The following is a 14085-nucleotide window of genomic DNA, read 5'->3' on the forward strand; positions in this document are numbered from 1 at the left end:
CTCCCTGATACTAACCCATTTCCAGATATTGGTAATGACTGCATTGTATCCTGTTCTAGTGGCAGTGTTGATTCATGTATAGACGGTCATGATTACAGGCCTGACAGACCTGTATGTGACTCTGTTCTTACAGGCCACACAGGCCAATAACAAATAATTCTCTCACAAATTCCTGGTTAACCATGCTCAATTTGTGCACAGGAACATTGTTATGCTGAAACAGGTTTGAGCCGCTTTGTCCAGTGAAGGGAATATTAAAAAGTAAAGCAAAAGAAAGTACATATGTATGTTTATGTTACATAAGATTAGCTTGGCACCATGTCGTATAATAAATACGCCCTATGTTTTGTTGTTTCTCTTTCAGACTTCTGTGATTGACAGTCAGAAGAAGAACAGCATCAGGCATAAGCTAGTGTCTCTTACACTAAGGAAGAAATCAAAAATAACAGATGAGGTGAGAGCACTGTGTCATTTACAAGGCTGTCCAGTTTAAAATGTCCAGTTAAAGTGTCCAGTTTGGGTAAGCCTGTGCCTAAGATTTCTGGTCTTGATTAAAAGGAGTGGGGCTCAATATAGTCTTCTGCTATTGTAACCCATCCATCTTGAAGTTTGATTTTTTGTGCATGCTAAGATGCCTTCCTGTTCACCAAAGTTAGCAACCAAAAGTGATTATATGAGTTGCATACTTCTTAGCAGCGTTTTACTCTGACCTCTCTTTTAGTAAGGCATTGTCACTGCAACTCACTGACAGGAAACAAAAATGTGTATGAAAAACTCAAATTTTTTAGGAGCAGTTAATGAAATATTTAAATCAGCCTATCTACTACCGACATGCACATGCGATCAAAGTCACAGAGCTCATGTTTTCATCATTCTGATATAGATGTACAGTAAGCATTAACTGAAATTCCTGAACTGTATCTGCATGATTTTATGCTCTGTGCTGCTCCCACATAATTCCAGTTAAAGTTTTTGAATGGCATTTCAAGAGTGTTTATATGTACTATAACTGCACTGGAACATTTCACAGTGTGTATCACTGCTTTATGTCTTTGTTACACAAGTAAAATTCTTTATTTATCAGCAATACATTTTCAGGAATTTGGAAGTTTCAAGAATATAACTACCGGCATAAAATATTAACATGAACAATGAAAAAGGAGCATAAATGTTACCCGAGTAATTTTAACATTAATGTACAAATCAGTATGTGCTAGAAAGCTAGCTTAAAGCCAATAAAGTGCATGTGAGTTCTACTTCTTTATGTGGAGCAAAATGTTACCGTATTTTTGATCATATTGTGTCTAAAATGTAATTTCAGTATAGAGTATACTGTGGATGCCCCCACTTGCTAATGCAGTATTGCTTAACAGTAAGCTTCATATTATTCTTGCAACTTCAGGACAAAATTCAAGAAGTTTCAGACACTACAGGACTTGATCAGCTGTTCCATTGTTATTTTATAGTGAGATTGCTAGCTGCTAAAAGGATAAAATTACAGTTGTGCAGTGTTTATGTTTTGTTTAGGTGACCAAACACCTGACTGATGGTGATTGCAGTCTACAGTGGATGATGGATGATCGTCCCACTTCCAACCTGGAGAAACTTCACTTGATTATCGGGAATGGAATTTTACGCCCTGCTCTGAGGTAAATTATGACAGATTAATCTTTCTGTAACATATATGATACTCTTACATGGATACACTAATGCTATGCTAACAAGACTAATGATTTCTAAAAACCTATAAACAGTAATGTATATGTAATCAGCTACTGCTACTATCATAAAGACTGCTCTTTGCTAATCATAGAACTCACGTGCATATCATCGTCACATTGAGTGTCTTTTCAACTCAACAGTTAGTACTATTTGACTTTACCTCTTCATCAGTCACCCTGGTTCTCTTTAAAATCAGATTTTAATGAAAATGTCTTCCTTGAGCATTTTTCCTTGTTGTTGCTCTTCTGACTTTCTGAATAGGGATTTAAGTCTATTCCTATACTTCTGTAATGTTGCTTAGTGGCAGATGTTAAAAGTGCTTTCAAAATACAATTAAATCAAACAAGTTAAAATAAATTCAATGTCATCAGTAAAACTATACATGAACCCCGTGTTTGTCTTTAACAGGGATGAAATCTACTGTCAGATCTGTAAGCAGCTGACCCAAAACCCTTCCAAAAACAGCCATGCTCGTGGCTGGATCCTCCTCTCTCTGTGTGTGGGATGCTTTGCACCATCTGAGAAATTTGTCAAAGTAAAGACACTACACCCTCATTTTTTTTAGATCAATTTATCTTAAAAAAGACAAATGAAAACTCTTTTAGTCACAAATTTAATACTCTTCTCCCCTCCTATTCTTTTCTGCAGTATCTGCGGACATTCATTATCTCCGGACCTCCTGGCTACGCCCCGTACTGTGAGGAGAGACTGAAGCGTACTTCTATGAACAATACACGAACCCAGCCTCCTTCATGGCTCGAACTGCAGGTGCTGTCTCTGTTTTCCCCTGCAGCCATTATGCTCACTCATTTTTCTTCATTTGGCGGACTCTGACAAGGCAGAATTTAATTTAGGCATCTAGCTGAGCAGTTGCTTAAAGGTGCAATGGTAGCACTCTGGTAGCCATCAGATTTGAACACTGCCCAGAATTATAAACATTGTGCTAACACTGCTGTTACCTCAGAAGAAGTAATTGGGAATGCAATATAATTGTATGTTTTTTCTTTCTTTAGGCCACCAAATCAAAAAAGTCCATCATGTTGCCAGTGACCTTCATGGATGGCACCACTAAGACCCTGCTAACAGACTCAGCCACTACTGCTGCAGAGCTCTGTAATGCCCTGGCAGACAAGATTGAACTGCAGGACCGCTTTGGTTTCTCCCTGTACATCGCTCTATTTGATAAGGCATGTTCATCAGCTTCTAGGTGTTATCAATTAAGAACGATGCTAGTACTTTGCTTGTACAACATGATGCACTTTAATGCATTCTGTATTACTAGAGCAAATTTTAATGGATTAGTTCAGACCATGGGCATCATATAGTATAAAGATTTATCATGTTTGTGAGAGTTTAAGTATTAGAGAGACTGAAAGTGCAACAAAGAATTAGAATAGACGTTAAATAAATAAAGAGGTTTAACATTCAGAGATTAAAATAACAGACGAAAATATAAAGACTTTGAATATTTGAAAGACTTAAAACTTAGAACTAAAGCAATTCAGAGACTTTCAATGTAATTTAGCACTTCAGAAACTTATATTAGTACATAAAATACTCCAGAGAATGAAAGCAGCTCTCGGTCATTTCAAAACAAAAGTTTTATCTATAGCCCCAATTCCAGAAAAGTTAGGAAAAAGATTTAATGTATATGCAAACAATGTAATGATTTGCAAATCTCCTCAATCCACATTTTATTCACAATAGAATATAGAAAACATATCAAATGTTAAAACTGAGGAAATTTATCTTTTTAAGGAAGAAATATGGTCATTTTTTATTTGATATGGAAATTCTTTCTGGAAATCATGGACACTGTGTCATAGAGAGTAAAGATGAGATGGACCATCTGGTTTGTTATCAATGCTCAGTTCAAACACCTGCATTGCTAATGTCATGAAGGGGCACTAATGCCTATGGACTGGACTGCTTTCACATCTGAAAAGGCACAATATATGCTGGAATGTATAGAGAGGTTTTAGAACAACAAATGCTTCCATCCAGACTTTTCACTATTTCAAAACATTCAGATTATCATAAAAATGAAAAAATATGACAAAGAAGACCTAGCACTATTGAGCAGCTAGTTGTATCAGACACAATTTGGAAAACATTCTTCTTCCAAAATTCCAGCAATTTGTCTCCTTAGTTCCCAGACTTATACAGACTGTTGTTAAATGAAAAAGAGATGCTACACAATGTTAAACATGGCCCTCTCCCCACTTTTTGTGTTGTGGCGGATTTTTTCCCAACTTTTTTAAAATTGAGGTTGTAAGAATATGCATTAATATACAAAGGGATTCCTTTTTCTTGTAACTGTCCTTAACTGTCCTTAAATTTATTTTATTTTGCATGTACACACGAGTGTCTAATTTTATTTTTTTCCTATACTTGTGTGCTATTTTCTTAGGTGTCGTCTCTTGGCAGTGGAAAGGACCATGTGATGGATGCAGTGTCACAGTGTGAGCAATATGCTAAAGAGCAAGGGGCTCAGGAGCGCAATGCCCCCTGGAGGCTATTTTTCAGAAAAGAGATCTTCACACCCTGGCACAACCCTGCTGAGGACAGTGTGGCCACCAACCTTATCTACCAGCAGATTATCCGTGGAGTCAAGTTTGGGGAGTACCGCTGTGACCGGGTGTGTAATGTAGTTTGTTTATTCTACAACAAATTAAACAGTGTGACTTTTATATGCATACTTACTTTGTGATGACTGTAGGAAGAGGACTTGGCTGAGCTGGCTTCTCAGCAGTACTACATAGACTATGGGTCAGAGATTCTTCAGGAAAGATTACTTAGCCTCATCACCTCATACATCCCAGACAGAGAAATCAGTGGCTCCAGAACTGTGGACAAGTGGGCCCAGATTATAATGTCACTTCACAAAAAGGTAAGCACATATTAACTTATGTGTTAAACAGGACGCTAAATCAGAAAGGGAAAAGAAATGAGCAGTGGAGGGCCGTCAGGGCCAGCAAGGCCTTCTCTGCTATCAGAATCACTGACTTAAATTTTTATATATTTTTTTCCATGAATATGCATTCAATTATATCCAGTAGTCTATTCTTTTCACTTCATAGCTTTTTTCTTGGTTTTGATGCATTAAGTAGTGTCTTTTTGTGTAAGCGTTTCTATCAAATAAGATTTCATCCATCACATCACTTGATGCTGAGGTCAAAGGAATATGCATCAAGCCTTCAGAATTAACAGTGCGGGCGCTGTAGCGTAAAGTACACGTTGCTTAAAGCTGTGGCTGTAACCAATCAGATTTCATGTTGACGACACTGGGGCCATCTAGCAGGCGTACAATAACATTGGCATTTTTACATCCAACGATTGGATGGTCAGAGGACACACTAGTCACAGCTAGCAAACGGCTTTTGTAGGAAATTGCACAAGCTCAAATATATTCATATGGTTTTAATAACTAATTTTCATTCCACAGTGGACAGAGAATATTATGATTTGGTCACAGATATACATACAAAGCCATTTTTAAGAAGGACTTTTTGAGAACAGCTGGACATTGTGTGAAAAGGTCAACTAAAACAGTTTAAAATAGTTGATAATTTAATCATTTATACTTTTGCATGTTCTTTCATGTAGAATGTGCACAAAAATGCACATTTAGCTTTAAATTTAAATCCCCAAGAAAATTGTACTGAACCGATAAATAGCTAAAAAATGTTTAGATATCCAGGGGTTTATTTTATTAGGTTAATATTGATTTTTCTGCTAGAGATAATGTATGGAGCATGGCTGTGGCTGCAGTGAATGGAGACTTGCTTAATTGGGTTAATTGGGTTTCTTGCTTTAGCAATGGTATTAATTCTAGCTTTATGAGAGACCTGTCTGTGATGCATCTCTGTATAATATGTATGCTCTCTATAGCATCATAATGATGGTATAAAGAGGTGGATTGATTCAGCTAGCCTAGGTGTGAAATGCACAGGCCGCTCCTGGAAATGAAAGTATAATTTAAACTGTTTCAGAGTGTTTTAAGAATGTTTCAAATTGTATAGAATAATAAAGAGAAGCATAAATGCCAAAGGGCTAATAAGGAGAAATATAGCAAGTAAAAAAAATTATCTTTAAAACACTATGTTCAACTACTAGCCAAACAAAATGGCCACAAAACATTTAGTCACTTTTAAATCTACTATTCTAATATTCTAATCTAATATTCTCATATCGGTCAAAATGGGGTCAAACCTTTTTTTTTTTCATCTGCTTTTTTGAGGAATGCATGCTGATTATGGTAATAGAATTTAAAGAAAGTGATTCCAAAGAATCAAGAAGAAGAAGAAGAATCAATTCTGAGCTGTTCATTAGCTATTAATTAACTTGGACAGTATTGCAGTGATGTTTGTTTCCAATCATTCAAATCGAACTCTTTAGCCAGGTATATACTGTATATACATATAATATATTGCTGAAACATGTGACTTGCATGCCCTATTCCATTTTATATATGATCCGCCTGTTTTTACTTATATTGCAGTTGATAACAGAATGACAATGAGCTGTCTGGAAGTCATCACTGAGTCAAATCCCCTTTTGTTGTTTTGTAACATCACCACAGGCAGAAGGACATAAAGTTATACTTATGCAGATTTTTATATATGTATATTTTCATGAGTGTAGAATTGTACATGATGTTTTAAGCATTGTTGTATGTGCACAATTTATTACTTAACATGGGTAAAAACTAAATAATTAATTGTACAATTGTTCAGGTATACTGTAGATGCAACCTACTAACTTAAATTTACGCTTTCTTAATAGGCAGAATTCATGTAATACTTAAAAACTGGTTTCCCACAACTGTAAGTGGAAGCTCTCTGAGACACTGTGTTCTCCAAGACACCGGTGCCATTATATCTGTGACTGTTCTGCCGCCCTGCATCATTTAACATTTGGCCATGACCTGTTATCTGCTCTTTGTGTGTGCCAAAGGGTTGTAATTTTATTCTTATCTGCTCCTTATCTCAATGTAATATCAGATTGAATAAATTTATTCCGCTATTTTGTGACCTTAGGAAAAAACAACAACAGTGAACACCAAAAACAGCAAATTTGAAGAAAAAAAAAACACACACACAATGGAAAGTCCTTATTAAAAAATGAAATGTGCTGATTGGTCACAGCCTAATATCATTTCACATGACCATCACGTTAAAAAAAAGTTTTTAGACTATTTTATCACAAATATGACAACATAATCAAATTTTTCTTACACACACAATGTTAATTTCCTTTAACTTTAAGGCGCAGGTTGTGAATTGACTGATGAGAACTGAGGGAACGTTAATTGCCTTTTCCCTCTTTCAAAGGTGGCTGGTTTAATTAGCCGTCTGCTTTCCGTGGGCCAAAGTGATGGGCATGAATTTTTAACGATGCAGGAAATCTATATTATGGATCATCCCAGTAGATTATTATTGCATTTGCTCATTAGATATAATGCACATTGTAAGATCCTGTGAGGACGGATGTGACAGCAGAGAAAGAGGTTCTAGTTATTGACCCTTTTAATGACCACAGGGAATCTACATACAGAAGAACTTTGACCCACAAAGAGTGAAGGAGGACGTGGTGGATTTTGCTCGGTTCAAGTGGCCTTTGCTTTTCTCACGCTTCTATGAGGCCTTCAAGTTCTCAGGTATTGTTCTTGTTAAACATAGGCATAGCATGGTCTTTTTCCAGTGACACACATTGACACAGGCAGAGCTTACATTGTACTAGATCAACCACAATAGTTAGCTTAATGTTAACTAGCTCACTAAAACACTTGGTGCCATTTTTTTCTCAATGAAAATGCTTTATTTAAATTCACAACATACCTAACATTAGTTAGCTTACTGGCCAACCGCTACTTAAAATGTGATTGATACAGAAATATTATCAAAGCTAGCTTTCTAACATTAGCTGTCATTGTACTGAACCCTGCATTCTATGCTATGCATCAGCTTAGTGTTAATATGACATTATAAGTTATATTTATGCCCTGCCTTATAGATAAGGTGCCTGAAACTAATACCTGTGGTACTTGAATACCTAAATAAAGACTACTCTTTAAGATGATATATTCAATGTTGTGAATCTTCAGGACCGAGTCTGCCAAAGAACGATGTGATTGTGGCAGTGAACTGGACTGGAGTTTACTTTGTGGATGAACAAGAGCAGGTCCTTCTGGAACTTTCTTTCCCTGAGATCACTGGAGTATCCAGCAGCAGGTCCAGTAATGGTTTTCATTTTGTTTTTCTCACAACCACGGAACAAGATATTAGAGGTGAAAAAAATGGGCTACAGTTTAATGACAAAACGCTTCATAAAGCATCTCCCATTCTATTGATAATCTCTCAGTAATTATACACTACAAATAACAAAATGATATTCTGTAACGAAAGATTAAGATTGAATTCATGCTTCCTTACATTTCCTTATAATTTTGCATGGCTTTCTTTATGGCTATATGTGTATATACACTGAAGTTTTGTTCTTTAAAGATTTGATTTGTTGTATGAATATGACCTTAACATTTAACTTTTTAAACCGACAAGCATGTGACAAGCAGCGCAGCAGCAAACCTGTTATTCCGACAGAACGGTGGATTAATCAGTGATCCAGAAACATAATAATCCTTTAGCTGGAATTGCTTTTTTGTTCACACAAACATAAAAAGACAATGACTTTGTTTTCTTTCTTTTTTAATTATGTATCTTCTTAATTTCTTTTCATTTATGTATATGTTTGATATGAAGTCACCTTTATAATGAAGAATGTGAAAAATCTAAAGTATAACAGTGAGACAGTGTGACTAGCATCATTTGAACTGGGATTTCTTAAATTCCTTGCAAATTATTAAATGATTTGTCATAATTGAGAAATGATTACAAACAATAAAGCTTGAAAAGAAGTTTGGCCATCAGAAAACTGTAAATTCCTAGTAAAGTTATCTTGTTTTGCTAAACTGATAATCCACTGGACAATGTACATGCACAAGCTACAATACAGTCACAATTGAAAAACTGCAAGGGACACAAGTGTGTACACAGGGTTCCTGAAAAGGTTTAATTATGTGATACATCACACAGTATCAAATATATTTATCCTTGTATTCTGATTTCCCCAATGTTGATTGCATCTCTATTCCCCATACAGAGGAGGAAAGCTCCAGGGACAGAGTTTCACCCTGGCAACTATTAAAGGAGATGAGTACACCTTGACCTCCAACAACGCAGAAGACATTTGTGACCTGGTTGATACTTTTTTAGATGGTTTGCGCAAGAGATCAAAGTTCCTGGTGGCTCTCATGGATAGCTATAACCATGGTAATGCATATGGACCATATCCTAGAGTTAATTTAGAGAATAAAAGTATGCATTTATTTAATCCATGACTTTTGTTATATGCTGCGTTCTGTAGATGGGCATGACTCTTCATTCCTGACATTCTCAAAGGGAGATCTTATCCTGCTTGATGAACATACAGGAGAGCATGTATTGACAAGAGGTTGGGCCCACGGAGTCAACGACAGGACCAAGCAGAGAGGAGACTTCCATGCAGACAGAGTTTATGTGCTTCCCACCATTACCAAACCGCAATATGATATTGTGGTTAGTGGTCTTTTCTTTCAACAAATAATGATGTTACACGATACATCACCGTCTCAGCACAAATACATTTTATGCATGTGGTGATAATTTTATTTGTAAATAAGGTGCTGCTCAGTGGTTGATACTTTCTATGTGATTGAAGCATATTTATTAGTTTGGCCTAAGTCTTCATATTCTAGTTATGTAGTTTCTTACAGATATTGGAGTAAGGACCAATGAATATATTTCAGGGAAGCATTGACACCTCACATCTCTCTCTATTAATTCTCAGTTTATTGTCTATGTCGTTTTACATTTTCTTTGTGTATATTTGTGAGTTTCGTCTGGGTTCTCTGGTTTTCTAACCTCTGATAAACGTATTGATAGGTGGATCGGCTAATCTAAATTGCCTTTAATTGTGAGTGAGCATATTAAATGTACTGCATGTTTGTGTTGTGCTCTGTCACAGTCCAGTGTGTATTTTCAATTCACAATGTTCCTAGGATAGGTCCTGGATTCACCCTATTCAGGATAAAGCACTTACTGAAGATGAATGTAATTTTTCTTGTTTTCACATTGCAGACATTGGTAAGCATGTCAGCAGATCAGTTTAAGGAATCAATAAGTTTGTCAGAGCTAAATCTAATGGACGGTGAGAAGAAAGCAAAGCCCTATACATTGGAAGAGTTTTCCTATGATCATTTTAGGTATGCAAACCCTCACTCTTTACGACTTTACGATGATTTCTCATATACATTAGAAGGCTATAACAACATATTTCTGTTTATGTTTTGTGGTATGTTTTTTTCCGTGTCTGGCAGACCTCCTCCTAAGAGCACTCTAAGCCGTGTGATTACAAAAGGCAGGTTGAAGGATAAGCTGTGGTGCTGCACTCGAGAACCTCTTAAACAACCTCTGCTGAAGAAGGTCCTTAACTATGAGGAGCTATCACAAGATGCCTGCCTGGCCTTCATTGATATCCTTTACCCACCAAACTTTATGCCATTTGTTTTTTACATTACTCATTTTTCTGGCTGCATGATGTTGCAGTGGATATTGTGGTCATTTGATGCTCGAGAATCCAACCATATATATTCACTGTTCATCAGTTGTTGATTCTTGACTCCTTCTCTGTACCTATTATGAAGTATATGGGTGACTACCCTTCTAAAAGAACACGTTCAGTTAATGAACTCACTGATCAGATCTTTGAGGGATCTATGAAGGCTGAACCACTGAAGGATGAGGTCTTCTGCCAGATCATGAAACAACTCACAGAGAACAATGTAATGTAAGTCACTACATCAGTTTGCTCACAATTGAATATTTGCTTTGTCCTGCTCTTTAAAGACATAGCACAGACTTACAACTGTAGTCTGTATTTCTATAGTTTATTAGCTGAACACTGTTATGGTGACAGCCATCTTGGAATCATGTATTTCTCAAGCCCCCTAAGATCTATGCATTCACATGAAAGATTTTGTGAAAAAATTAACTTCAATAACTCTAGCTACATATGGTTTAAGAAAGCAAAAGAAAGCACATGTCAGACAGCACATGCCTTTATGGACTGACTGGGGTATCTTTCATTATATTCATATATGATTTTTAGAATTCCTTTAAGAGCTTTAAGAACTTTAAATTACACCTCAGTGTTTATTTATCACGCTGGCATTGTGTTTGAAATGACAAGACTGACCCCATGTGTTTTATATATGCAGTTACAGTGAGGAAAAGGGCTGGGAGCTACTGTGGCTTTGCACGGGCCTTTTCCCTCCAAGCAACGTCCTTCTGCCTCATGTGCAGAAGTTTCTCCAGTCCAGGAAGCATCACCCACTGGCCCCGGACTGCATGCAGAGATTGCAGAAAGCCTTACGGTGAGACCTGCTTAAAAAAATGCAACAAACCCATAGCATGCCGTTTGCCAATAATTATGTTTTTTTATATATAATGACAGAAATGGCCCCAGGAAATACCCTCCTCACCTGGTAGAAGTGGAAGCTATTCAGCACAAAACCACACAGATCTTTCATAAGGTGTACTTCCCTGATGACACAGATGAGGTCAGTCTTTGGGGAGTTCTGTATTCTTCTTGCATTACATCGTACTTTGTCAAAATATAACATCACATCAGTCAAAACAATATTCTTTAAGGGTATGTTTGCTTAGATTTATACCTGATGTGCCTCTTGTTGTAACTTAACTCACTCACAGTAGAATAAACATAACCTATACAGCGGAATAAAAATAACTGAGAATAGTAATATTTTCATTCGACTCTCATATTAATGATCAGTTGTCTAATGTATATAGGAGACAGTAAGGCAATGTTTCCTTCAAGGAGACTGAAATGCAGAGGCATAATTTATATTTTACGGGTATAGACAGAAAAAGAGCATAAGTCTTTTTCATTAGGACTGACAGGTACACCTTCTATACTTTTACTTAAGGTAATGCTTTGCATGCTTGATTGGGGTTGACAGAGGTCCGGATTCTTTTAATAAGACTAACAGGCACAAGGGCCACACGTTTTTCATTGGTATTGTACCACGCCTACTTCACTAGGACAGACAGATATAAAAACAATGCCTTCTTCACTAGAACTGACATATACAGAGGCCAGGCCTGTCATAATGGTGCTGAAAGGTGCAATGATATTTGACATTGAAAATTAGCAGAATAAATGCTGTAAGACCTGTACTGTGGCTATTGCATACAAAGACAATGCCTTAGTTAATGTAACTGACTATTATAGGTGTTAATGAACTCCTTCATTAATATTTAACAGGTACAGGTACAGAGGCTTTCTGTCATCTGCCACCTGAACATGGTCTCATTTGAATTTATCATTTATTCTCCGGTAACCTCTTTATCTGGAGCTTATCCTGACAACAAAGTGCACAAGGCTAGCAAATCACGTCAGATAGGATGGCAGTAAATGATTCAGACACTTGGACAGTAAGAGATAATTAGAGATTCTGGCGAAAACTCATTTGAGAACATTTAAAACTCCTTAACGACCATACCTGGATCTCAGGATTAAACCCAGGAGCTTTACCTACTGTGCCACCCCCAAGAATTCAAAACAATAACTGAACTTACAGATTATATTTAATTAAATAAAATTTATTTCAAGATTGAGCTTGACCTTCCTGAGCAAATTTTGTAACCATTGTCTAAATCACATCAAAACTGTAGGTTTTTGAAGTGGAATCAAGCACAAAGGCCAAGGAGTTCTGTCTAAACATTTGCAGCAGGATGCAGCTCAAATCATCTGAGGGCTTCAGCCTGTTTGTCAGGATTTCTGAAAAGGTAAATCCAACCTGTGTGAATCTTGGTTAAAAAATGGAGACATAAAAGATATTTCAAAATGGGTTTAACATCTCCAGTATAGTACAATATTTACCATACTATGTGTATGGTAAAATGTAAAACCATAGCCATCCATGCTAGAGTAATAATTATTGTAGCCAATGTAGTCATTCTGTATTCATCCTGACGCAAAATTCCCCTGGCCACCAAAATGGCCCTCCAGGTTTGTACTGTAAAATGAATGAATGTCTGTATGCATTTGACACATTTTCAAAATATATAGTTTTCCTACATCCAAAGCCAAATACATCCCTTGTTAATTTATGTTTCTGGTAACAAATAAGCAGCTTTTATTGTCACAAGACTGAATTTACAATTTATATTAAAACAAATCAGATACCGTTCATAGCAGAAAAATAGTGAAAAAGTGAATATCAGAGATTCTGTAATGTATCTTAAAGAAAAAATATGTCTACATATAATACAATAAGAGATATTCATTTCAGGAGAGCATGGGCCACTTGAGAAGGTGCTTCAGCCTTGTAATAAATAATACAGGTTGAATCTGTTGTACTGTCTCTATTTTTTGATATCTCATCTTTATCACTTGGCTTCTCTCAGGTCATCAGTGTGCCAGATGGGGATTTCTTTTTTGACTTTGTAAGACACCTCACTGACTGGATCAAAAAAGCCAGACCTGTTAAAGATGGTAAATTACATTTCTCATAAATGCATTATATAATATTAAACACAGTGATGCTTGCATGTGACATGCTGTTTGTCTTTAAGGTATAGTGCCTTCCGTGATATATCAAGTCTATTTTATGAAGAAACTGTGGACTAACACTGTGCCAGGCAAAGATTTAATGGCTGACTCGATCTTCCACTACTACCAGGTAGAAATTCAGTATAGTGTATTTGACAGTATGTTGTATGTACAGTATGTTCACTTTTGTGCTGTTGGTTTCCTAAATATTTTCTTAACATGTTAATTGATTTTCTATAACAGCAACAACCTGCTTTTTCCAATTACATTTTAAGCGTACTGTTTTCTATAAGTTTTAGAAATACATTTAAAATTGTAATGCAAATTTTTTTAACGTTCCTCTATTTGCCCAAACCTAACTATATTTGTTCAATATTTATCTGCTATCTCAGGACGAAAAAAAGCAATTAAACTTTTTGGTGCTGTGCATTTTTTTTATGCCTGGTGTAGGAGCTGCCTAAATATCTACGTGGATACCACAAGTGTTCTCATGAAGAGGCTTTCCAGCTTGCAGCTCTCATTTACCGGGTAACATATGGAGAGGACAAATTGCAATTTATTCATTTCCCAAAGATGCTGAAAGAGCTTGTTCCTCAGGATCTGATTAAACAGCTGTCACCAGAAGACTGGAAACGGGTGAGTGAAAAAAAAAGACGTCACACGCGGTCAAATGTGTTTATATTACTTTAT

The 14085-nt window shown here is 36.4% G+C and overlaps 1 protein-coding gene across 2 annotated transcripts in view; it reads left to right on the plus strand.

Annotated features, from left to right (window-relative positions):
• myo7ab (myosin VIIAb) overlaps positions 1 to 14085 on the plus strand; it is a 54001-nt gene that overhangs the window by 38229 nt on the left and 1687 nt on the right. For both annotated transcript variants that reach the window (XM_046867219.1, XM_046867220.1), the window contains 20 exons: positions 365 to 454; positions 1528 to 1649; positions 2131 to 2257; positions 2371 to 2490; positions 2736 to 2909; positions 4133 to 4360; positions 4442 to 4612; positions 7264 to 7381; positions 7829 to 7955; positions 8884 to 9053; positions 9148 to 9338; positions 9900 to 10024; positions 10139 to 10293; positions 10455 to 10608; positions 11039 to 11194; positions 11275 to 11380; positions 12516 to 12629; positions 13251 to 13338; positions 13419 to 13525; positions 13846 to 14031. In XM_046867219.1, coding sequence (XP_046723175.1) covers positions 365 to 454; positions 1528 to 1649; positions 2131 to 2257; positions 2371 to 2490; positions 2736 to 2909; positions 4133 to 4360; positions 4442 to 4612; positions 7264 to 7381; positions 7829 to 7955; positions 8884 to 9053; positions 9148 to 9338; positions 9900 to 10024; positions 10139 to 10293; positions 10455 to 10608; positions 11039 to 11194; positions 11275 to 11380; positions 12516 to 12629; positions 13251 to 13338; positions 13419 to 13525; positions 13846 to 14031 — 2829 coding nt within the window. The remainder of the gene's footprint in view (positions 1 to 364; positions 455 to 1527; positions 1650 to 2130; positions 2258 to 2370; positions 2491 to 2735; positions 2910 to 4132; positions 4361 to 4441; positions 4613 to 7263; positions 7382 to 7828; positions 7956 to 8883; positions 9054 to 9147; positions 9339 to 9899; positions 10025 to 10138; positions 10294 to 10454; positions 10609 to 11038; positions 11195 to 11274; positions 11381 to 12515; positions 12630 to 13250; positions 13339 to 13418; positions 13526 to 13845; positions 14032 to 14085) is intronic.

This window comes from Silurus meridionalis, chromosome 15 (genome assembly GCF_014805685.1).
Source record: "Silurus meridionalis isolate SWU-2019-XX chromosome 15, ASM1480568v1, whole genome shotgun sequence".
Taxonomy (NCBI): Eukaryota; Metazoa; Chordata; class Actinopteri; order Siluriformes; family Siluridae; genus Silurus; species Silurus meridionalis.